This window comes from Durio zibethinus, chromosome 28 (genome assembly GCF_047325235.1).
Source record: "Durio zibethinus cultivar Kanyao isolate XHJ-2024 chromosome 28, ASM4732523v1, whole genome shotgun sequence".
NCBI lineage: Eukaryota > Viridiplantae > Streptophyta > Magnoliopsida > Malvales > Malvaceae > Durio > Durio zibethinus.
The window spans coordinates 14,643,953-14,668,714 of NC_143189.1; the positions used below are offsets into that span (position 1 = coordinate 14,643,953).

The 24,762-nt window shown below is 29.0% G+C and overlaps 1 protein-coding gene across 2 annotated transcripts; it reads left to right on the forward strand.

Annotated features, from left to right (window-relative positions):
• The first annotated feature begins 801 nt into the window (after positions 1 to 801).
• LOC111280710 (7-dehydrocholesterol reductase) lies at positions 802 to 23,219 on the forward strand. Of its 2 annotated transcripts, none has more exons than XM_022868124.2 (13): positions 802 to 941; positions 16,461 to 16,683; positions 16,879 to 16,934; positions 17,482 to 17,584; positions 17,670 to 17,735; positions 18,428 to 18,541; positions 19,251 to 19,377; positions 20,388 to 20,488; positions 21,351 to 21,476; positions 21,574 to 21,638; positions 21,963 to 22,044; positions 22,133 to 22,215; positions 22,761 to 23,219. In XM_022868124.2, the coding sequence occupies exons 2-13, from the start codon at positions 16,471 to 16,473 to the stop codon at positions 22,825 to 22,827; spliced, it is 1,203 nt and encodes a 400-aa protein (XP_022723859.1). In that variant the 5' UTR covers positions 802 to 941; positions 16,461 to 16,470; the 3' UTR covers positions 22,828 to 23,219. The 2 variants fall into 2 exon arrangements, with proteins under 2 accessions (XP_022723859.1, XP_022723858.1); XM_022868123.2 differs by lacking the exon at positions 802 to 941 and adding an exon at positions 14,621 to 14,854.
• Positions 23,220 to 24,762: the final 1,543 nt, after the last annotated feature.

Sequence of the window (24,762 nt, forward strand, 5' to 3'; positions counted from 1 at the left end):
GAAAGAGATAAAAAAGGATTGAGGATCTTTTCAAATTTGGCGAAAATTCCCTCCCTCTCTCGCATCTCATTCAAACTCAAATGAGATGGCAAGGACAAGGCAAAATCCAAGGCAAGTTTATTTGGACTTGTGAGACCAAAATGAGATTGGGCCTATTCCGCGCGGGTCAGTGTCTGCCTCAGATCAACACGCGGGGTCCTATTGTGTTTATATTGTCTATTATGCTTGAGATTGTGTGTGAATGATTGTGGGGTTGATAAACTTTTTAGGAATGAGAAATATAATCAAACACAAACTTACTAACGTGATCAAATCGGTTGCAATTCTCGGCTCGTAGATTCAGTAGTCAACTTCATAGTTCTTCAACCTTTAATTTCTCGTATTTCTCATTCGTTTTAAAGAATATTTTAATCTCTCTTCACTTGTCATAGCAACAGGTTTATTAGATTTGAGTTGAAGAAAGAAATTATAACAGCAAGATGCTAGCAAAGCTGGACAAATGAAGCATTCCCATTGGTCTGGACACATCAATTGATGCCTATAATTACCACCTCCAGCTGCCATTTGGAGGGAGGTTTAAAAGAGAGCTAGTTAGAGAGCAGAATTTAGATTAGGAGTAGGAGTAAGAGTAGTGTAGAGTAGATTTATTTTCCTGCGCTTTCTTTCTTGCCAAACGGTCTTTACTCTTGAATTTCCTCTTTAATTTTCTGCATTTAAAGTTCTATTCAGCCGTTCATTACATTTACTTAGTTGTTAAGTGAATTTAAATTCAATGGCATTGATGAATTTCTTTGACTTGAGCTTGCACTTTCAGTTTATTCAATTTCTGTTTTCTTTCATTTTCTCTTTAAATTCTTGCATTTAAATACATATTCATACACTAGTTATCTACCTCTTAATTTTGGAGCCAAACACCTGCAAATTTGAGAGAAAAGCACAAGGTGCTGCTGCTTATCCAGATTCCATTTTTCATATTCTGTCCTTCAATTTCCTTTATGATTCAAATGTTGTCTGGAGCTACTTGAGGAGGGTTAGTTTTGCATTTAGGTAGTGACAGTGCCTATAAGGTAATTTCTAGATTGAACCAAGTTCAACTCCATTTACATTTCATTTACTTTTGCGTTTATTACATGTTTGTTTAAATTCCTGTTCTGAATTTTGGTCTTACTTTGCAAGCTATTTTTAGCTTTGATTTTTGTCATTGTTGCTCTAAATTTTCATTATTCATTTACATGTTTGTACATTGGGATTTAAATCTATTTTGGTTTTAGTAAATTCTGTTTTAGTAATTTCCATTCGGTTGTTGTGATTTTTTCTATTTTCTTGCGTTCCTCATTTCATGTTCATGTTATATTGATCTTCCTTTAGGTTAATTGTTTGGTTATGATTTTCTTTGATTAGCTTAGGTAGTGAAAGACTTTAGCTTTGATTTTCTTGTAATTGTTGATAGGTTTAATTTTGATTCGATGGAACCAAACATGCTTCAGATGTTTAATTTTGGTAGTTAGTATTAGGATTAACTCAATTCTCATGAAAATGATGCTTAATCATTCACTTTATTATTTGATACGGCTTGTGCACTTATAGAAACCAATAACAAATTAATGCACCAAAACAAAGTCCCATAAGTTAATTCTGTTGTATACATTAGCACATTACTACTAAGTTTAACTGCAAATGAACTAACTAGTTTAAGCCCAAAACCGAATTTACAGCTTCCATGATTGTTGAGAATCCAATTTTGAGAATAGAATGAGAGATAAGCTTATTTGTCCCAATATTTTCATGTCTAGCCCTACCATTGTGTTTGGTAAGAGAGAAAATAAAAGAAGAAAAGAGGGTAGAAGGAAAAACTACTTTCTTTCCATTTTTTACTTTTTTTGGTTGGAGGGAAATAAAAAGAAAGGAAAATTAGTGGATTTGTATCTTTTCCTTTCTTCCAAATCTAGTCCTTCCAAATGTGAGGCTAAAATACTCATTCAACTCAAATTAATAATTTTACTTAAACTTTACCCCTAATCTTCTTTTTCCCTTTTTTTTTTCCTTCAATCCAAACACAATAATGAAATAAATAACATTCTTTCTTTTATATCCTTTTACATTCCTGACCTATTTCTCTTCCCTCCATTTTTTTCTTTCATATCAAACATAGTGTAAAGAAAATATTACCTTTTCGCTTCACTATAGCTTTTTTTCTCTAAGATTGAGTGCAATGAGGATTAACATTTGAGTCTTTGTAAATTTTCATTTTCCATAATTATTTCTTTGTTTATCATATCAACGTATTGAAAACTTGGAATAAAAAAAGTCAACCTTACCATGTTAATTTTCACTTCTATTTTACAAAATTTTCTAACATTAAAAGATACAACAACTAGAACAACCCCCACAAACAAAAGATCAAAGCAATCGTCCACACATTACCATTCTATTTATTGCAATATCATAAATAAAAAAATTTTAAGGGAAGGTATTAGCACCTTATAACTTCTGTCCAAAATTCAATATTAGTTAATATTGCGTTATTTTCATAGCCTTAATTAGAATTTTTTAAATAGAGAATTTTATAACTAATTTTATATATTGGAAACTTTATTAAATTATTTAAATATTTTAACAACAATTTAAGTATATCTTCTCATCTCTCACGTATTCAAGAAAACTATTGTTTCTCTTAAAAAGTTCGGTCTTTGGATTAATAAATTATTTTTTAACATAAATTTATTCATATTAAAATTTATTTTTTTTAATAATTTAAATTTTAGTAAGAATGTTTATTATTGAAAACTTTTTAAAATTTGCCAATATTTTGGCTAAATTTAAAAAGGAAATCTTCATCTAAAAATTTTCTTCGAAATTGCTATTTACAATTTGCTAAGAGTTCTAGTATCGGAAGATTGAAATTTTAATTTTATGAATGTAAACAAAAAGTATATATGATGCACATCATTTAACTTAAATATATTTTCTAATTTATTTCATCTTTTCCAAAGCTATAATTTCATATTTATTTCTAAAAGATTTTTATAAGAATGATTTTTTTAACTCTTTCAATATTTTGGTAAGATTTTATTAATCAAAATTTCCAAGAAAATTTAGGAAAAATCGATTTTTCAACTTTTTTTCTAAAAAATATTTCATAATTATTTTTCTAAAAAATCTTTTTATAGTAAAAATGATTTGTAAACTTTTTTAATATTTTGGTTTGTGTATATTAATCAAATTTACTGATAAAATTTAAGAAAAATTAGTTTTTCAACATTTTCTTAAATATTTTGAAAAATCTTTTTGTTGAAAAAAAAAAGATTTTAAAAATTTTCCAATATTTTGGCAAGATTTATTTATCAAATTTACTATGAAATTTTAGGAAAAATTAATATTTCAACTTTTCCCTCACAAAATTATAAATTTATTTCTAATACCTATTTTAGTTTTTTACTTTGAATAATTTTTTTTTAAATATGCCTAATTGAAAATTTTAAATGTGGGTAAAAAAAGTAAAACATAGGCTTAAGTATAAATAAAGCACTTAAACTAAAATTAATAATCATTCATGTCCCTTATAATTTTCATTAAATCAAAAGTTCAATTGAATGAAATAAATGTTTAAAGGTTCAATTGGTTTAAAATAAATGTTTGAGAATTTAATTAAATGAAAATAAATGTTAGAGGCCTTAGTTAATTGCAATAAAATGATTTAGGTCTAAATAGTTATTTAAATTTTAGTTTAAGGTCCTTTTTATAAAATAAAACAAAATTAAATCTCCAAAATCAAAATTTAACTTCCAAAACAACATAATTTTGGCTTTTCTTTAAATAGCCAAAATCAAAATTTTCTTCATTTTTTTCTTTTACTATTTCCCCTCCCCATTTCCCTCTAGCCTCTCTCTAGAATTGAAACTCTCGGCCTTCAATAAACCTAATTTTTGATAAGTTATTATTGTTGCCACCACTATTGTTCATCATCAACTGTCACTTGCTAACATCAATTTGCTTTCAAATTTTGCCCAAATGCTTTTTTTTTCTCCTTTGTACATCTATCCTAATGAATTTTCAAAAAGTAATTTCTAAAAACGCAAATCTAAGCCTAAACTCATTGTCAATCTAAACGCTTCCATCTTCTACTAGTTTCTTCCTTTTTCTCTGCTATGCTTTTGCTCCAATTTTCAAAACAAAATCACAACAAAACCATGAAACTTAAAATAATCCTAACTGCCCTCATCTTTTCCCTTTATTTTTCATCGCCAACAACCCGAAATCACCAACAAACATCGAAACGTCAATAGTCTTTATTTTATTTTCTACCTTTTGTCTACTTCTCTACTGAATCTTTGTGTGTTTTTATGTTGGTGATTGTTGTGTTTTATGTTGATTAGCTTCGCGTTTTTGCTTCAATGCTGATGTTTGAGGGTTTGCTATTTTGTTTTGTTAAAATTTCTAAAATTGCTTTTGCAGAGGGAATTCTTTGTATGATTACTTGTTGTAAAAGATTGTGTTTTCCTTTTATATTCTTGCTGATGGAAGAATTTTATATTATCAAATTTTGCTAACAGTTTTAGGTTTGCTAGCAGATCTGATCCTTACTTTCTTTCTTTTTTGTCTTTTTTCCTTTCATTTTAGATTTCAATTATGTTTTTTTTTCTTAATTTTTAATTTTTAATTTGTTAATTTTCTTTTTTTCTTATTTTTGTACTTTTCAGATTATATAAATAAATAATAAAAATAAAGACAAGGTAATTAAAATTTTGAGCATATTTTTTACTTATGCTCAAAGTCCACTTAAGAATTGAAGAACAAAATTAAAGCCAATTAAGTAGTCCAAATATAAGTTTCAAAATTCAAAAAATATTCATGAATTCTAATTAATCTTAAACCCTGATAGTAATTCAAAACCTTAAATCAAAATTTCAAGAGCTAATTTACCATTAAGTGGCCCTAAAATAAATACTAAATCTTAACGTTGACTTAATGATAATTTAAACTTGAATATGAAAGTCTAGTCTAGTTTAAAATTTGAACTAAGGCAAAATTTGAATTCAAATCAAGTTAATTCAAATGATTCAAAAAATATTAAAAGACACAAATAAAATGTGGTGTCTATAATCGATTCTACCTTGTTAATTTTCAATTTTTTTACAATGATTTTCCACATTAAAAGATAACAAAAATTGAAACAAACCTCTTGATAGAAAAAGTCAAAAGAAATAATTGTCCAAAATTGTTATCATTTTATCCATTCCAATGTCACAAATTAGAAAAAGGAAGATATAAAAAAAAACAAAGTTTATTCCTTATCTTTTTTGTCCTTGTTTTACTATCTATTCATTTTTTGGAAAAATCCCAAATAAACCCTCGAACTTAACTAAAAATTGGAAACAAGCCCTTTATCTTTTATTGTATGAAATTATGATTATGAACTCTTGTTTCATTGTAATTATGCCTTTTAAATCTAGAAAATGAATGAATAAAGCCCAATTGGTTGAATTTCTAAAATATATCTAGAAAGTGAACGAAATTGTTATCTAACTCATCCAAATAAATCTAAATAGGAGTTTTCTATGAAATACATTTGTGGACACCATATTTTGTTTAGAATCTTTTCAAGTATTTATGAGCGTCGAGATTTACTTTTGGATTTTCTATTCATTAATCAAATTATGGGCTTTTAAAATTTTTTGGTTATAGTATTTGTTAATATTTTGGGTATAGAGTCCAATAATGTTAATTGTCCATTTCCATTTTTATTTTATTCATTTTTTTGTCTTTTAATATTTAAACAAAAAATTGAAAATTGAAAAAGTTAAAAATCATAAAAATCAAAATAAGTGTTGTAAGAAGATTCAAACTAAACCTAACATGATTATCTTTTTGGCTTTCGTACAGTTCACTTTAAAGTTTTGGAATATAAGGTTTGGTTTCTTTTTCTTGTTGTTATTGTTGTAAAAATCATTAAAAAAAATCAAAGAAAAAAAATCAAAACAAAAAATCAAAAATAAAAGAAAAGTTGTAAGAAAAAAATGAAAGTGATTCGAATAGAATTGTTTTTGAATATTGGCATAACACAAATTTTTTTGAAAATAGAAGTCCTTGTGATCTAAAATCCTTTGCTAATTAGGATTAATTTCCCATTTAGAGAGCCATGATCAATAAACATCAGAACTGAATTCAACAGCAAATACATATTAGACCACATATAAGCAAAAAACTAGTTTCCAACATTATACATAAACCAACCATACCGATACAACCCAATAGCAAAAGTATAAAAAATTTGTAAGGTTTCTATTTTTAACAAAAATAATAAGGAAAAACAAAAAAAAAAGAAAGAAAAACCAAGTTTAATTGGCTGATAAGTTAACATATCACAGCCAACTAAATAAGGGTGATTCACCACACTCTTAGAGAAAATGAAAGAAGAGTAATAAGAATCGAGGGTTATTCATCACAAAACAAGAGTTTGTTTTGATAAGAATAAGAAAGAATGCAATTTCTAAAATCTCAAATCAAGAATTCATGAGATAATTCAACTAGTACAAGTTGTTAGCCTTTATATAGTAAAACTCAATAATAAACTCTAGATTCTAAGAGATACTAACATAAAGAAGAAAGAGAAAATCTCTAAGACACTCCTAAGATATTCTTCTAACTTTGGTAAGCTAAAAGATTACAAAATCTATCCAAAAATTAAAAAGATTACATAACCAAATAAAATCAAATATAATCTATCTAAATATACTAAAATAACCACACATGTTAAAATCATGTTGAATCCATATGCCAAGCCATAATAAGGCCTAATACACACATGACCTAATTAATTAGGCCTAATACACGCATTAAACCCAATTAGCATGAAAGAGTCTGAATGTGCTTAAACATTTAGAAGATTAAGTGCCAAAATCTTCACCATGCAATATCTCCACATGAGTCGAAATATATCCAATTAGAGGATTAAGTGTCGAATGGTACTTTTTAACCCTAGAATGAGTTATAAGACCAATAATATGAGCAATTGAGTGTTGTTTCACGCCTTCATCATCATAAGCTAAATCCACTTTTATTAGATCACCATGATGGATCCCCTCATCTTTCTTCGACTGAATGTGTTTTGTCCTCAAATCAAAATATTCACTATCTTCCAAATAAGGTGATAAGTACTTCATATTGAAAGTAACAAAAACATTATACTCATCAAGCATATCAATCTTGTAGGCATTGTCATTTACATTGGCAATCACTTTGAAAGAACTATTAATTTTTGCTATGAGTTTGGACGTCCTCGTACTTGGAAACATTTTTCTTGGGCAAAATAGGTCCAAATAAAGTCATTAGGCAGGTATATTACTTAAATCCAAGTTGCCTACGCCTTGATTCTCAGATACATAGAGTTTGTGTTCCTTAGGATCATAAGTTAAAGATTGAATTTTCTCTTAGTACTTCTCTGAAGTTTTGGCTTAGAGAAAAAATACATTGAATCTTCATGAAAAACAATATCTGTTGTGACAAGCATTCATTGGGTTGGAAGGTGGTAACAACGATAACCTTTTTGATGAGTAGCATACCCTAAAAAGACACAATAATATTTGATGAGCCAATTTGTTGGGTTAATAATTATGAAGGTGTATAAATGCTACACAATCAATTACATGATGAGGTAAATTTGGATGGATGGGTAATGACTGCTTTAGTAAGAGCTTGAAATGGTTTTCTAAACTCAATAAAACTAGAAGAAACCTTCTCTTTAATATTACAACCACATGAGCTTTTATCAAAATGGCATGAACTACCTCCAACAACTATTTATTCTTGCACTTGTTCATAGACACTTCATTTTGTCTATAGATTTTTTTTATATTAAATGAGTTTTGGATTTTATTTTGATATTGGGATCAATTAGGCTTTGATTAAAAAATTAAATTATTAGCCCAAAATTAAAGGCCTAAAAGTACTTTTAATCATTTTATTATTTTATCTTTATTTTTTATTATTTATTTTTGTTTTTTATTTAGTAAAAAAAAAGGAAAAAAAGTAAAATAATGAGAAAGGGGATTTGAAATTTAAAGACTAAATTCACTTTTGGAATTACTTAGGCATTAATGCATTGAAAGGAAAAAATTACAAAAAGAATTTCGAATCTTGTTAGACTTGGTCTAATCGAAAGTTTTTCCAAAGGGAAGTGGGATTGAATATTTACAAAAACCTTAATTATAAGCTCGACAGCAAGGAAGCAAACACATAGCAATCACATGAGGCAATAAGCAAAAAGCATTGGTAAACAAAAAGCAAACACAAAAAAAAAAAGAAATTTTTAGGTTTTGATTTGTTTCGGTTCTTGGGTTTTTAATTTGAATATTTTAGTTTTATGTTTAAAGTTGATATTGGTTTGAGAAATTTGAGTTTTTGAATTACGATTTTAGAAGAACAATTTGGATTTTTAGTTTTATAAAAAAAATTTTGAGTTTTTTTTTTTTTTTTTTGCAAATTTTTGTGTTGGGTTTGAATTTTTCGACTAGGTATGATGGTCGAAATCTGGGTTTGATAGTGCTTTTTGATTTTGGTTTAAAGTTTCAAACAAGATTGGTTTTTTTAGTGATCAATTTCTAGGATTCTCTTTAGGATTTGAAAAAATTTTTTTTTTCTAATGTCGAAACTTTTTAGTTTAAAGTAAAGGCAGAGGATTTTTTGTTAGAGAGAAAGAAACAAAAGAAATTCTAAAAAAAAAAATTGTTTTAGGCTATTTAAACGAAGGTAAAACAACATCGTATTACAAGGTCCTTGACTAAACGTTAACTTAAACAAATCACATGCTAACCCTGTTCCCGATTTGGTCCGGTCATAGGTTTTTCCTTTCCTTTTTTTTTTATATTATTATCTGTTTTGTTTTTTATTTTCTTTTAATTCTATTTTTTGAATAATTGTTTCTATATATTTTCTAACTCTGTGTTTTTTATTTTATTATACTTTGGTATATATTTATTTATTTATTTATTATTTCATTTTTAATTTCAACTGTGATTTAATTGAAAAATAATAAAAAGGAAAAAATACTTTTATTGAATTTTTATATTTTTGCATGATATTTTTGATGATTTTTTTGATGATATTTTTATGATTTTTTCTTTTCTATGATATTTTTTATAGTATTTTTGTAAGAAATTATTTTGTTGATAAATAAAATGGATAAATTGATTTTTTTGTCATAAGATATTTAATAAATCCCAAAATGAACATTTCAAGTAAACAATGAGCTTATCCTGAATATTCTTAAGGTGAGAAAAAAAAATTTTGGTGAAAGCCTAAAAATTTTTTTACAATATTTAAATATCAAAATTAATTAAAAAAATAAAAATCATTTTAATTAAAGTTTAGGTAAGATAACTTGTTATCAATTTTAGGAGCTATGGTAGTGCTAAAACCTTCCATACATTTAATCCACTCCTAACTTAGTTCTGAATATGTAGACTAGAATATATTCTTTTTAAGGTCCTTTTGTCAACCTTAGGACAATTTTAAAAAGGATAGATTCACTTAGGTAGACAAATCACTCTAGTAAAAAAGATTGGTGATAACTTTATTTTTGTGTATAATGGTCAGGTTCATTGACTTGAACGTTATGACAATCTGGCAATTTTGTTGCGAAAATTAAATAGTCAAGCCATTTATTAATCATGTGTTAGAAAAGAATAGAATGTGAAGTGTGGAATAATGGAAACAAGAACTAGCCTCCATTTTTGTAGAGATGGGTTCGACTAAAAGGGCAAATACAAGCTCAAAGTTTTAATCCTATCAAAACTCCAAAAATTGAAGTTATCTTTATCTCTAAAGAAGGTGGCAGAATATGGTATCTTGCTTCTTAAATCATCTTGGCCAATCATGCTACATTGGGAACTTATCTTGGACATTGGATCATGGAGTGTTTCATCTTGATCTTGCTTCTTGGTAGGTTCAACTAAGGCTTGCAATCTAAGATTATGTATTTGTTTCTCATCCAATCTCTAGATAATTATCATGCACTATCCTTCTTGAATCATAACTTTTTGAATAGATGATCAAAAGAGTCATTCTTGAACACAACTTATGTCTCCTAAAGTTCTTACTTGTATAGAACTCTTGAATTATCACATGTATGCATAAAATCCTCTTCTAAATGATGTAGCTGAATACATGTAGGTGTCTTCATGGCATCATAACTCCTACTTCAGGTCAAATTTAGTGGTTTTACTTTGAGTCTAATTCTATTCCACCATTACATGATTGTCTTAAATTTACAAAGATAATGCTTGTCTTGATCTTACATAATTTCTTGCATGAAAATGATAGAAATCCTATTTCAAGTAGAAAAATCTAAAGATCAAGAAAATAAATATTAAATGCATCAAATTCAATCAAATTTCAAAATTTTCCACTAAATTGAACTTGTAAATTATTATATATTTAAGTGTTATCATACCCCTACACTTAAGTCTTTACTTGTCATCAAGCAAAATTCTCAAATCAACATCATTAAACTTCAATATATATACTTACAAAGTCAAAGTTTCACAACTTTCATTTATGCAATATTGCATAATGCAAAGTTAACTACAAGCATATCTTCACAAAAGATACATCCAAAAAGGAAGCTTCCAATATCTTATAATTTCCAAGCATATGAAATTACTCCATTTCTAATCCAAACTTATAATCTAAGCAAAAAGAATGCTAAACATATAATCACATATCAATTCAAAGATAAAATAAATTTCATATATCTATTTTCTCTTTCTCTCTCCTCTAATGTTAGATTTACGTACTTGACTCAAGATCAAAAAGTATTTAAGACTTGTAATGTAAGGCTTAGTTTGAGGTAAGAAAAAGGAAATTTAGGTTAAATAATCCTTTGTTTACTCTCTTGAAAATTTTTGGACTAAAGATTGAATTTTTTTTTTGAAACCTTGAGGCATCATTTTATTTTTTGGCAATTTTTTTTCACTATGCCATTTTTGGCTTTTTTTTTTTTTTGGGCAAAATAATAAACTTAAGTTTCAAAGATGAGATTTTGATTGGAATTTTAAGAATAAAATTTTGACCTCTAGATGACGAAAATTTTGGAAATGAGATTTCTATCTTTAGTTGAGGAAAAATTTTTAGAAATAAGATTCTAAGTTTTGATTGAGAAAAAAATTTCAAGAAAAATTTTACTTTTCAAAATTGGTTTTCTATATTTAAAGGGACATATTTCAAATGAAGAGTATGAGGTACATAGGACTTCAAAACCTTAGTTTTTGACTCCAGTTCAGTCTAAGTCAATTCATTTTCGACTTGTAGTTCAATCACAATCATTTCATTGTCAATAATGGCTCAGTCCAGATCATTTCACTTTCAAACTTTGATTCAATCCAAGTCCAATCATTTTTTAGATTTTGGTTTTCTTTTGCGAACCTTTGAATTCACTCGAAATCATTTATGAACCTTGGTGAACCTTCAATGTGAATCTTGAAAACTTATGATACAATTCTCAATAGAAATCTCGAGAACCTTTCGATGTGAATTTCTAGCATTTTGGTGTGAATCTTGAAAATTTTTATATGAATCTTTGAAATTTTCAATGTAATCTTGAAAACTTTTAATCGTGATTTTTTATCTTTTATATGTGAATCTTTGAATGAATTTTTGTCTCTTTATATGAGAATTTTTAAGTTGTTGGTTTAGATAAGATTTCAACTGTTTCAACGCCTCTTATTAGAGGAGCTTTTTTTAGATGAGATTTTTAAAGTTTCAATACATTTGATTAAAGAAGCTTTTTTTAGATAAGATTTTAAAGTTGTGGAGCCTCTATTTAGAGGAACATTTATAGATATCAAAGTTTGTAAGACCTTCAGGTATAATTTTTAAGTCCTCAAATAAGATTCATAAGTCTTTTGAGTTGAATATATTTTAGTGTCAAGATTTGTAAAACATTCAGATATAGTCTCTAATTCTTTCGGACAAGATTTGTAAGTCTTTTGAATTGAATCTGTTTGAATGTTGAGATTTACAAGACCTCCGACATAGTTTCTAAATCTTTCGAACAAGATTTTATAGTAAAAAAATAAATCCAACCAACATGTACGTGGATCCAGACCAAACCCAGGGTTTGCATGCTCTAGTTGCGGTTAAAATCTGCTAACAACCCTAAACTGATTCGACTGAACCATTCTTGAACCACCTGCTAAATCGCATGAATTGCACCTAAATTGCTTGAATTGCACTTGAATCATTTGAAACACCATCGAACCATTGATTGGCTTGACCAATCTTTTTAATTAATTAATTAATTTATTATTTATATTTTTGCTAAATTATTTATTTGTTTATTTATGCATATTTACATTTTAAACTTTTAAAATAAATATATATGAAACAAGTGTTTAAAAAACTAATAAAAAATAAAAATATTTCTGAAGATGAGATATTAAGAAAATTCGAATAGTGATTTCTTAAAAATCTTTAAGTGATGATATTTTTCAAAATGCTACCAAAGTATAAAAGTATTTAGAAAAATATTCAATACAAATTAATTTTCATTTGCTTATTATTATTATTATTATTATTATTATTATTATTATTATTATTTTAATTAAAAAAAAGGAAGACAAATAAATGAAAAGAGTTTTTTTTAGGAACAAAGTTACATATAATGATGCATAGATATTATCTGCATTAATAAAAAAAAAAAAAACACACAAGCCTTTTAAGATGAGATTTTAAAGGATTTCAAATAGTGGTTCTTAAGAGATCTCTAAGTAAATTTTTTTTAATGTTACTAACATATTGGAATATTTTAAGGATTTTTCAATAATAAAATTTCAATTTACTTTTTCAAATGAATATGAAATAATAATTTTTTAAAAAATAAAAAAGAAAAATTTTGTGAAGAAACAAAAAAAATTAAAAAATTAAAATTGTGATAAATAAAGGGAATTAAAGAAATTATTTTTAAATATCAAAATTAAAACTTTTTATCAAGATTAAAAGATAATACAAAATTAATTAATACCATTTTAAAAATGATTATTGTGAGAGTACCAATTCTTTCTCACATGTTATTGTACTCTCAAATCTAAACTATTTTTATAAACTCAAAAATTATTTTTTAAAAAAAATTTAATTAATTTTTTAATAAATAATTAATTACATATAATAAAAAAAGATTAATGAAATTTTTTTTAAAAATTCGTTTAACAATTTCAAAATTATTATGACAATGATAATTCTTTTATTTTTATATATAACTATTAAATTCATGAACATGCCACTACGACATATACTTTTTTTTTTTAGTGATGATAAGGCAATTAATAAATGCTTATTAATTTTTAACCAATTAATTAAAAGTATTCTTATAGATTTATTATTCCTGTTTACGACGGGATTAAAACTAGTTCAATTAAACAATTGATACTTTGCGAGAAAGGCAATTTTGCCAAACTTAATATTACTGCAGTTAGGCTGAGGGTTTATTCAGGGATTACCGCAACTAAAAATGACAATGGGTCGTGTTAGAGCGAATTTTACTCATTTTGAATTTGATTCGATTTTATATTTTAAATAATTAAATTTAATTAAATTAGATATTTTTTTATTTTTTAATATTTAAATATAAATTTGATCTAATATTATATAAAATCATATTTGATTTAATCTAATTCAAAATTAATAAAATATTATTTTTTAAATATAAATATAAAATTAAATTAATATATAATATAAAATTAAATAATTAATAAAAAATAATTATATATATATATATATATATATCAGGACAAGTTTATCTAAAATATGATCTTGACTCAAAATCAAATTTTTTTTATTGTTATCCGAACTTGAAATGTAATTGAAAAAAAAAACAAATTTAAGAGATTGGATCGAATTTGAAACCATCAAGTACTAATAAGACCGTCATTCTTAGCCACAACTAATTTTATTTCTTTATCTAATTATACAATACTATATTTTTTTCTTTGTTATGGATGTTTATGTTTAATTTTACGAAATTTAAGAAAAAATAATATATTTATGTTAAACTATTAATATTTTTCATAAAATTGATATTTTATAATTTTTAAAATTATAAATAAAATAAAATATTATTTTAAATGTTAAAGAAACATATAATTTTGGAATGCTTAAAAAAATGAAAAAATAAGGCACAAAAAAATATTTTTTATGAGAATATAGATCAATAGTAATTTTGGTTCACTTTTTATTCGATTCTAATTCTTTTATTGTAAAAAATAATTATTTTAATGGAAAATTCATATGTTAATTATTTAATTATATGTTCAAGTAAAGCTTTACATGTTATCAATAATTTTGGTCTTAATCATAAGTAATTTGAGTTTTCAAATGTTGTTAATAATGCCACCTTGATATTAATCTCAAATGTACATTATATTAAAAGCAATGGGTAACTTATATAGTAAAATTAAAAATTTTAAAATAAAAAAAAAGGAAGTTTGAACACTTGTCACAATCATGATAAATCAAAAAGTTAAATTTGAATATTTTCATTTCTCAATGTAAAAATAAAAATTTAGGATTTCATTTGACAAAAGTAAAAAAAAATCTAAAATAAAAACCAATTTTCCTAGTAAGGACCAGGGAACAGCCACATGGGTCTCAGTTTCAGATGCAAAAGAGCAGTTCAGTGACTTCATTCACAGACACAGACCTGAGACATTTATCAGTACTAAATAGACCAAAAGATAGGAGAGAGTGGGAGGAAAAGAAAAATGGCAGCAGCAACAGAAGCAAAGACAGTTCATTCAGCAGTGGTTACATATGTTTCAATGCTATCACTTCTCTCCCTTTGCCCTCCTTTTGTTATCTTACTGTAAGCAAAACCCCAACACTCTCAAATCTTTTTATTTCTTTTCTTTTTGTTTTTGAGTTTTTTCTGAGAATCTAATTCCAGGAATCAAAAGTCCTGTTATGATGTAAAAACCCATTTCAGATTTTCAATTTTAATGACTTATTCATTCATGTAACTCAATTTAGATGAAGAGAAATGGTAATCAAAACCAAATCTTAAAAATATTAAGTCAAAATATAATAAGTTTTTAGATCTTATTGAAACTCCCACAGATTGTTGCTGATCGTTGTTAGTAGTATTTAAGAAGCATTAAGATCAAGAAATTAAGAAGCATTAAGATCAAGAAAGTTATCTTTTTTTTAGTTCATTATTGAATTCTTTGTGGGGTTGATGGAAACAAAGCCAGTTCATTCATTCAGCACTGGTGACATAGTGTTTCAAGCTTTTCTCTCTGCTCTCCTTGGTTTATTTATGTGTAAGTCATATGCTTCATTCACTTTGATTTCTCTTTTGTTGAAGTCAATCATTGTTTTTCCTGTTTGTTTGAAGGGAACAGAAACTTTCCTATGAAGGGTTTCTTTTACTTGGAAAAATTCTGTGAAATGTGAAATTTATAGATTTAATATATCTTTATATTGTGATTATTGATGCTTGGTTTTGTATGTTTTATTGATAGTTATAGTAATTCGTATATTTGTTGAAGTTTTGAATGATTGTTCTTAAATGAAGCCTCTTCTTTTTGTTCCCGTTTGGGTCCTGAAAACGTTAAGAAGAAAAAGGGTGCTCAAAGTTTGAAACTTTGTTTGGTTTCTGAGAAATGTAAAAAAAAAAGGCTGAAGAAAAATTTTTAAAAAATGGTTACAATTTTATTTAATAGTTGATAATTGGGGAATATTTTTCATCCACTCAACTGGGTTGAATGTGAAAATTTAAAAATTGTTTATAACTCATCTGGGTTGAATGTGAAAAGTTATAATTTGTTTATACTTAAATTCTTATTGGCACACTAAGGTATTTGGCATGTAAATCATGAGATGAGAGGAAACATACTTTTTTGGGTGGGGGGAAGGGGGGTTTGGAAGAGGAAATAAACTCTTATATATGTGAATGCAGACATTTGCATGTATACTTTTTTTTGGTTGGGGGGAGGGGGGCTCAGAAAGAGGAAATAAACTCTTATATATGTGAATGCAGACGTTGCATGTCCATATAGGTGGGCACTACATTTGCCTTCCCACCGGACATCAAATTTTCCTCTCACTGGAGTATTTGCTCCCTCAATAATAGTTTTACTCCACCATACAACCAACATAGAACAAGCTTTACTTTATCAAGAATATATGCAAACATAAGTAACAGTATGGAGTAGGTTTCAGGTTAAAATTTGGAATTTATTATTATGTTCTACTTGAGCAAGTCTAATGAAAATCCACTGGACCATTTTAGTGCTATCGGAAAACGAATGCTCTGATTTCTACAAGCACAATGGAACATTCAGCTTTTACCATAGTTTTAGGCATGTAAAGTTCTTCTGTGGCTGCATAATTGAGTTCTTCCTTGTTTTTGCAAAAATTATTGCAGTTTTCTTCTGCAGTGCATATTGAAAGTGTTTTTTTACTACGTACAGATGGTATACAATGGTACATGCTGATGGGTCTGTTTCCCAAACTTGGAATTTTCTCAAGCAGCATGGACTGCAAGGTTTTATAGAAATATGGCCAAGACCCACCGCCACTGCTTGGAAAATAATTTTCGTTTATGGAGTGTTTGAGGCAGCACTTCAACTATTTGTCCCTGGCAAGAGGATTGAGGGCCCAATATCTCCCACGGGGAACCAACCTGCTTACAAGGTTTGAGTTACTTGGTGTTGTTTTAGGGAAATGCTTATCAATTCTTTTGCATCCCCTCCTATATGCTTGGTGATCGTTTTGGTAATCTTTTTTTACCATTTTATATCGCCAAAGTGGAATTATGAACGCTTAAACCATAATGTGTATAACTATTTTATTGCATAAATTATAGGCTTCATTTTATCAATTTTGCAGGCAAATGGTATGGCAGCATATTTTGTAACATTGGTTACCTATATTAGTCTTTGGTGGTGAGACTTCACTCTTTACCTTTAGCAAATGAGATGCAGTTGTTGAATTTCTTTTCTTTGCTTGAAGAAGTATACTGAACTCTCTATTCATTGGCCATAGGAAGTAGGAAAAGGAAAACTAGAAATGCAATTAGAGGCCCTGCTATCATTTGGGAAACAACGTCTTGTTTTTTATTCCATATTCCAACTTCTTTTATTGATTTGGGGAAGAGGGGGGAGGGGTGGGGGGATTTGGAACCCAGCTCTTTGAGCAGGGGGATGCATGCCTCTGCCATTGAGCCAACTGTTCTGATGCCATGTTCCAGCTTCTAATCTTAGTCTGAAGTACACTTATGATTTTTGTTGTATTTAACTGCTATTAACACTTGCAGTATTCTGGTGTGAAGTTCCTATTTGTTCATCGGAAATTTATCAAATGGAAATTTAATTGATAATTTTAGCATTCCTTGGATCTTATTTTTCAGAATACATTCGTTTTCTGTTTCTGGTTTTTGATTGACTTAACTTTCAAGCAACATTAATCCCTCTTCCAATTTTCATTCCCCAGGTTTGGGATATTCAACCCCACGGTTGTTTATGATCATTTGGGAGAAATATTTTCAGCACTCATCTTTGGAAGCTTGGTCTTTTGTATTTTCTTATACATTAAAGTGAGGAAATAAGTTAGGTTGATGTAAGTTTTTCACAAGTTAACACTCCAATTCATAACTCTGGCACTAAGTTTTATGCTTACAGGGTCATGTGGCACCTTCTTCTACCGATTCTGGGTCATCTGGGAACTTAATAATTGATTTCTATTGGGTAAGCATCTGTGAACTTTGATATTTACATTGGCTTGTGTAATAAATTTTTTAAAGTTCCTTTCTGAGCTTTGAAAGGTATGGGTGAAGTAGAACCGAAAACATGGAAACATTGCCTCGGAAGATACAGGTTGATGTTTTTAGTTGATTATACAATGAAAGTGTGTTGGTGTGCTTTGAAGGCTGGGGTTCAGAAGTTTGAAGGCATGTAATTGACATCTAGCTGAAATTCAAACCTTCTGACCTATTTGTTTTAGAAATCTACAAACTATTATCGGGGCTAGGACTTCTGGTGCTATATATGAGCTTCAAATAATTAGTGTCATCTCATATTTAAGATAAGAAGCTGAAAATCTTGCATTACGTGCTATAAACCTACATATGTTGACATGCAAAATATATCGATTATTATGTATGTGTGTGTGTGTGTGTGTGTGTATTTGTTAGAATAGTAGAATATTGTGAAAAAATGAGACCTCAAAAACAAACCCAAACAGTAAAATCCTCTATCAGCTTTTCCTAAAATGAAGAAAGAGAGACTAAGAAAGTAATCTACAATTAGCTGCAGATTCTTGAAAATCAAGCACATAGGGAGAATTATGCAATGTAACTTTGAGAATGCATTCCTATGATGCATGTGGCGAGCATAAAGTGTTGAGTTGGTCCTCATTTTTTATGGTCTTCTTGTTGCAGGGTATGGAACTGTATCCACGAATTGGCAAAAACTTTGACATTAAAGTCTTTACAAATTGCAGATTTGGGATGATGTCTTGGGCAGTTCTCGCTGTCACCTATTGCATAAAGCAGGTAGCTGTTGGTGGTTAATTATTGCAAGTGGGGATATGGTAAACAAATGTTCTCTAAGGTCCCATACTGCTAGGCCTCTTTAACTTTTTTCAAAACAAAAAATGATGTCCTCTGAAGTTTAGGTCTATTTCAATAGTTTAGGTTGGTTTTACCTACACAAAGGTTAAGCGTTGGAACCAGATGCCAGTTAGGTTAGACAACTTGAAGAGGTTGTGCACAGGGAAATAAAAGCATATAACTTTGTTAACCCTCTCTGCCTTCTCATCTTCTAATGTACAAAATGTCAGGTACATCATTTTCGTTAGTTTTCAAAGCTATTATGGCAGAGCATTAACAGATTTGGGTAGGTTTTAACTTTCTGTCAAAATAGGCGATTACTTGCTAGAGAGGGCACTTATACCTGACCTAGTTGCTTGTACTTGTTACAAAATCAGGTGTCAAATTTTAGATTTAATGCCTTAGCTGGTGGTTACCTAGTTACATACATGTCTCAGGTACCTTGATTTAGCTGTTTAGCTTTTGAATTATACTAATTTTTAACTAGATTGTCTAGCTTGTGGGATGTAGGTTAAAATGGTGTTTTCTTCATAGCAGCAATTGGTTTCATTTTGCTTTGAATTATAATAAACTAAATTGAAGTCTTCTATATTTAAGAAAATAATATTTTAGATGCTATCTTTAATATCAGCCCTTTTTTAATTTGTATCAGTATGAAGTCAATGGAAAAGTTTCTGATTCCATGCTTGTGAATACAACATTGATGCTGGTGTATGTTACAAAGTTCTTTTGGTGGGAGGCTGGTTATTGGAACACAATGGACATTGCACATGATCGAGGTTTACACTCCTATTCTTTCTCCAAGTCTTGTTTATTGTTCATTTGTTGGCTAAAATATTAAATAAGCTCCTGAACTATCCTAAATTTCCACAAAGCTCCTATTTTTACTGTATCCAATAAGCTCCTGTTTTATGATTTTTACTCAGATAAGCCCTTCTATTGACAGAAAGATGCCACGTGACACACATGGTGGCTGGCATCCTTTCAACTCGTGGCGGATTACATGGCTTTTTTAACATGGAAAAATTGGTTGATTGGAATGATCATGTCTGGGGCAGTAATTTTTTACACTCAATCAATTTAGCTACGTCTAAAATGCAAATCAGCTTCCATGTGTGCTAAAGATGCCAGCTTGTCATGATCCTAGTTGTCATTAAGGTCACATGATATATATGACATCTTTCCATAAACACAAGGGCCTATCTAGGTATCAATCATTGACAAAGGCTTATTTGGGTACAACAAAAGAATAATGGCTTATTCAAGAAAAGTGTAAAAATTCAGGGGCTTATTCATTGTTTTATTGTATCATTCGGATTTAATAAAATTGCTCACTTGGAAGGGAGGGGGCAGTGGAGAGAGGGAAAGAAGTGAGATGACCCAGGAAGTTTATGAGATTAAAAATTCTCTGCTTAGAATTTTTAGAATTTTTAAGATAAAACATGTACCTTTATGTGACTATAAAAGCATGTATTCAAAGCTCATATGTGTATGCATATGAATTTATGTATCTGTGCCACACCATGAAAGGTTGTAGCATGTGGTTTTGATGTTCCACCCAATTAAGCATCATCCGTAAGCAGTAATAGATATCGGCCTGGTGTAGTTTTACTGGTTTATTTTGAGCCAAACCTAAAACTGAACTATAAATTCTGAGCCAATCCTGAAACTGAACTATAAATTCTGAGCCATTAAAGTTTCCAGGGTTCTTCAGATTTTTAATTTTTGATAACTGAAATATTTTTTTAAGACCTACCATGTCTTGATTCATATATCTTGGTTTTGGCAGCTGGGTTCTATATTTGTTGGGGATGCTTGGTTTGGGTTCCATCTGTCTACACATCACCTGGGATGTACCTTGTCAACCATCCTGTGAACCTTGGAACACAGGTATGTTATTGCATCTCATAAAAAATTATGAATTATATACTGTTAACCATCCTTTTTTCATTTTTATGTTTGTGGTCAACAATATCATCGGCATATGAAACCCTAAACCCTAATTTATGTAAAACATTGAAAGTTTTTCTTTTTTTGAAATATAAAAGCATTGAAAGTTTGTAAAGTTGTCAAGATTCAAACTGATTGTAAGCTGCATCTTTCTCAGACAGCCTATTTGGCCCAGGCTGGAGCTGTGAGAAAAAACAGCTGTTGAAGTAGAGCTTTCAAAATGTGCTGTTAAATTGCAATTGTTTGAAATATCTCAAAACAATATTGAAATAATTTAGAATATTTTGTCTATTTAAAAATTTATTAAAACTGTCTATCTGCATTTTACAGTAACTCTGATTTGGAGCTTCAGCTTCCCAGCTCCTAAAAGCTCGATTTTAGCTTTTACGGTAGTTAATAGTATGGGTTGTAGAAGTAATTCACTAAACGTATTTTCATTGATTCAAACATAAACTTTTCAATGGAAAAGGTATTCTGTTGAATAATTCATTTTCAAAATGCAACAAGCAGTTTGTTTTGAATGTTCGATCAATTAAATTGGTGAATTAATCAAATTAAGTCTAATAAGAATTTTCGGGAGTAAGTTCCAGTTGTCCAAGATCTAGAAGAGTTTGATAATTCCATAGAGCTAATCATAGTCCAAAGGGAAAAAAGATGGACATCAAAAATGTATTTGCAAATCAAACCTGTTTTTACACTGAAAATTAACCTAGTTTGATGAGCATAACACTGGTCAAAGAAAAGCTTTGGTTAGTGCGATTTCCATTTTTCTTATTTCTAATAATCTGCTTTATTTTGCCAGCTTGCACTTTATATCCTTGTCGCAGGCATTCTTTGCATATATATCAACTATGATTGTGATAGGCAAAGACAAGAATTTCGCAGAACAAATGGCAAATGCATAGTCTGGGGGAAAGCTCCATCGAAGGTGCTTGTCTTATGGCTTTTTATCTCTATTTTCTTTTTCAAAAAATTGGACATAGGTGTTCAAAAGCAGGTCTGACCCTGTCTGGTCTTTTCTACAGATTGAGGCCACCTACACAACAACATCTGGGGAAACCAAAACTAGCCTTCTTTTAACATCAGGATGGTGAGTTTTCCTACTGTGAATATGAAATTTGTGTAGACCAGCATATAGAATAGAATCACTTGCTTTCTCTGCTAGGACTTGTTTTTATGGTGTACAAGGCAGTAAGATTGCACTCAGCTGATAGATGTCATTTTAATAAACTTTAATATATCATTATGAGGTTCAAAATTGACAAATATAAAAAATCTTGTGAAGATATTTACTGGCTAAAGAAGCATGTACAAGCTTAACTGGAGCTGAGTGGCCTTTCATAGGAAATGATTTTGTGCTGGGAATCTGGCGTCATAACAACAGTAACATTACTTTATATCATGGTTTTTGCAGGTGGAGTTTGTCTCGTCATTTCCATTATGTGCCAGAAATATTAGCTGCATTTTTCTGGACTGTTCCTGCTCTGTTCAACCATGTAAGTTTGTTCCTAATTCTTTTAAGTATACTACATGGAGCTACTTGTAACTGGATCTGAAATTTTTATTGCATTTGGTATTCTTCAGCTTCTACCATACTTCTATGTGGTGTTTCTTACCATCCTCTTATTTGACCGAGCCAAAAGGGATGATGACAGGTGTCGATCCAAGTAAGTAATATTAACTGTGTTTTACCTAGACTGTTATCAGTTTGAGCAAATATCTTTTCGATGTTTTTATTACTTCTTTTTTCCCAATACAATACCTTGTCTCTTGTCTAGATTGTCAAGTGACTGTATCCCACATACTTCAAATCTGGAGTGAGATGTGGAGCAATTGGTTTTAGATTTTGGATGCTTCATACAGGGCATGACCCATTTTAACGAGAAACATTCACTTTTATCTTCTGAAATTGTTATCCCAGTCAGGGATAATGCGTGAAACCAAACTAAGGGATAATGTAGCTTGGGAACCATTCGAACATATCAAATTTAGCTAATTGGTTTTGGATCTTGTAAAATGGGTGTGATTTCAGGGGGTTTTGGAAGTAATAGGTCATTCATGCATGTCCATATTTGTTGGAAAAACACATGCACGAGCATGTACACACTCATGTAGGAAAGTAAGAGGTCAAGAAAAAAAAAAAAAAGACGATCGTAATCTATTGTCTGAAAAGTGAAGTTGAATAAGGTTCTGACAAGATCCTACTTTTCAGATATGGTAAATACTGGAAACTATACTGCAGCAAGGTTCCCTACAAGATCATTCCTGGAATTCACTAAGAGGTGTTTCGCAAATGAAGCTGCAACTCACTCTGAATTTACTCGGCATTTGTATACCATTTGGTTGAACTTGAAAATGCAATGTAAACATTATCTTACAAATGCCAGCACTTTCTAGACAGCTTGGGGTTTCTTGTAAGTTTTGCAAAATGCAGGATTAGACGCTTTGGTTGCTTCATGTTTATGCTGTCCAGCTTTCTCCTGTCAGCCATAAGCTAGGGAAGATGCTGTTTGCTTCAGCATGGTAAATGGTGCTACAATGAATCCTATGATACCTCATAAGTCTTGGGAAAGAAGGAATGAACTAACATGTTCCATGTTTGATGCACATATAAACCTTTTAAATCTCATTGTTAAGGTAAATATTTATATGATTTTAAGGTTTAAGTGGATGAGAGATGAGAATGATTTTATCTTTTATTATTGTTGTGCTGCTCAAATGGCCAATCTTCAATCGAAAATGAAGTTTAATTGTATTTGGATACTTTTTGTCCCCCTTTGATTTATTATTTTATATTGGAAGGATGAAATTTTTTAATATTGCAAGTGAAATTAAAGTGAATGAGGGTAAATTTCATAATAAGTCACTCAACTTGTACTTAAATCTCGTTTGAGTAACTGAATTTTAATTTTTTTCAATCCAAATCACTAAAGTTTATTAAATATATCAAAACTGATCAGCCTAATAGATTCTATTTAAATTTTAAGAAAAAATAATATAGCTGTCATATAATCAGCTATATTGGCTAATTAAATCCATATAATTACATTAAAAGTCATTAAACTTTTATCTAATTTTTATATAGGTCATTGAATTTTAATTTGTTATTACAAAGTTATTAAAATTTTTTAAGCGTATCAAATTTTTTCATTCTAATAAATTTCATCCAAAATAAAAGTTAGATAAAAGCTAAATATTGAACTCAACCAAACAATATGCAAATTTTCTATGTAACTAAAAATGAAAAATCCTCTCATATCCCACAAAAAATTTAAAAAAAAAAGGTAAATTCAAAGCATTAATATTTATTTAAATATTTATGCTCTTTAATTTAAATAAAAACAATAATACTTCAAAAAAAATAAATATGTATTAAAGGTGATGTGGGTTTACTTTTTTTATTTTCTGTTGGATATGAGAGGATTTTTTGTTATATATTTAAAATTTATTTAACTTTTATTTTGAATGAAATTTATTAAAATGATCAAATTTGGTACACTTAATAAATTTTAGTGACTTAGTAGTAATAAATTAAAATTTAATGACTGTTTAGAAAGTAGGTGATAGTTTAATGACTTTGTGTCAGGATTACATTAACTTAGACATCCAAATCCGTATGGCTGCATCCGTATTTTGTTGCTCTTGATTGGATTTAGGTTGGACTAGCATTTTTATTATAAAAGAAAAAAGACAGAGTTCAGTTTGGAATCAACCTGTTTCTATCTTGTTATTTACTGTTAATTTATTTGGTTAAACCTGCTTCTGTGTCACCATTATTAGTTTTAGTGTATCATAATTGTTTCTAGACTTCATAATTTTAGCCAATACTTGATGTAGGTGGAAGTGCAGAAGTTTCTATTGATCCCAATGAAGAAGATAATAATGAAACTGACAAATCAAGTGGGGAGAGGAAGGATGCTCATTATGATGATCATCTCAATCCTGCAGGGAGACGATACATTTTAGCAGAGGGAGCAACTTGATGTCCATAGATTGAATAACCAAGCTAATAAATCTCACCTTGATAGAATTCAGGACTTCGACCAATATCTGGCAAACATGAGTGAGCATTATGACATTCCTAAAGTTGGCCCTGGTTAATTCACGCAACATCAAGGAGATTCAGTTGGAACTTGTATGTGTTATGTACTCAACAACAGAGAACTGCTTTGTTTTGATGGAGGTTGCTGAAGGTATGTAGCAGATTATGCATT

Excerpts from the sequence above, each read along its gene's own strand:
- LOC111280710 (XM_022868123.2), top strand. The coding sequence starts at position 14,754 with ATGGCAGCAGCAACAGAAGCAAAGACAGTTCATTCAGCAGTGGTTACA. Across the intron at positions 18,542-19,250 it reads TCACCTATTGCATAAAGCAG|TATGAAGTCAATGGAAAAGT; the intron begins GTAGCTGTTGGT and ends AATTTGTATCAG. Across the intron at positions 19,378-20,387 it reads GGACATTGCACATGATCGAG|CTGGGTTCTATATTTGTTGG; the intron begins GTTTACACTCCT and ends TGGTTTTGGCAG.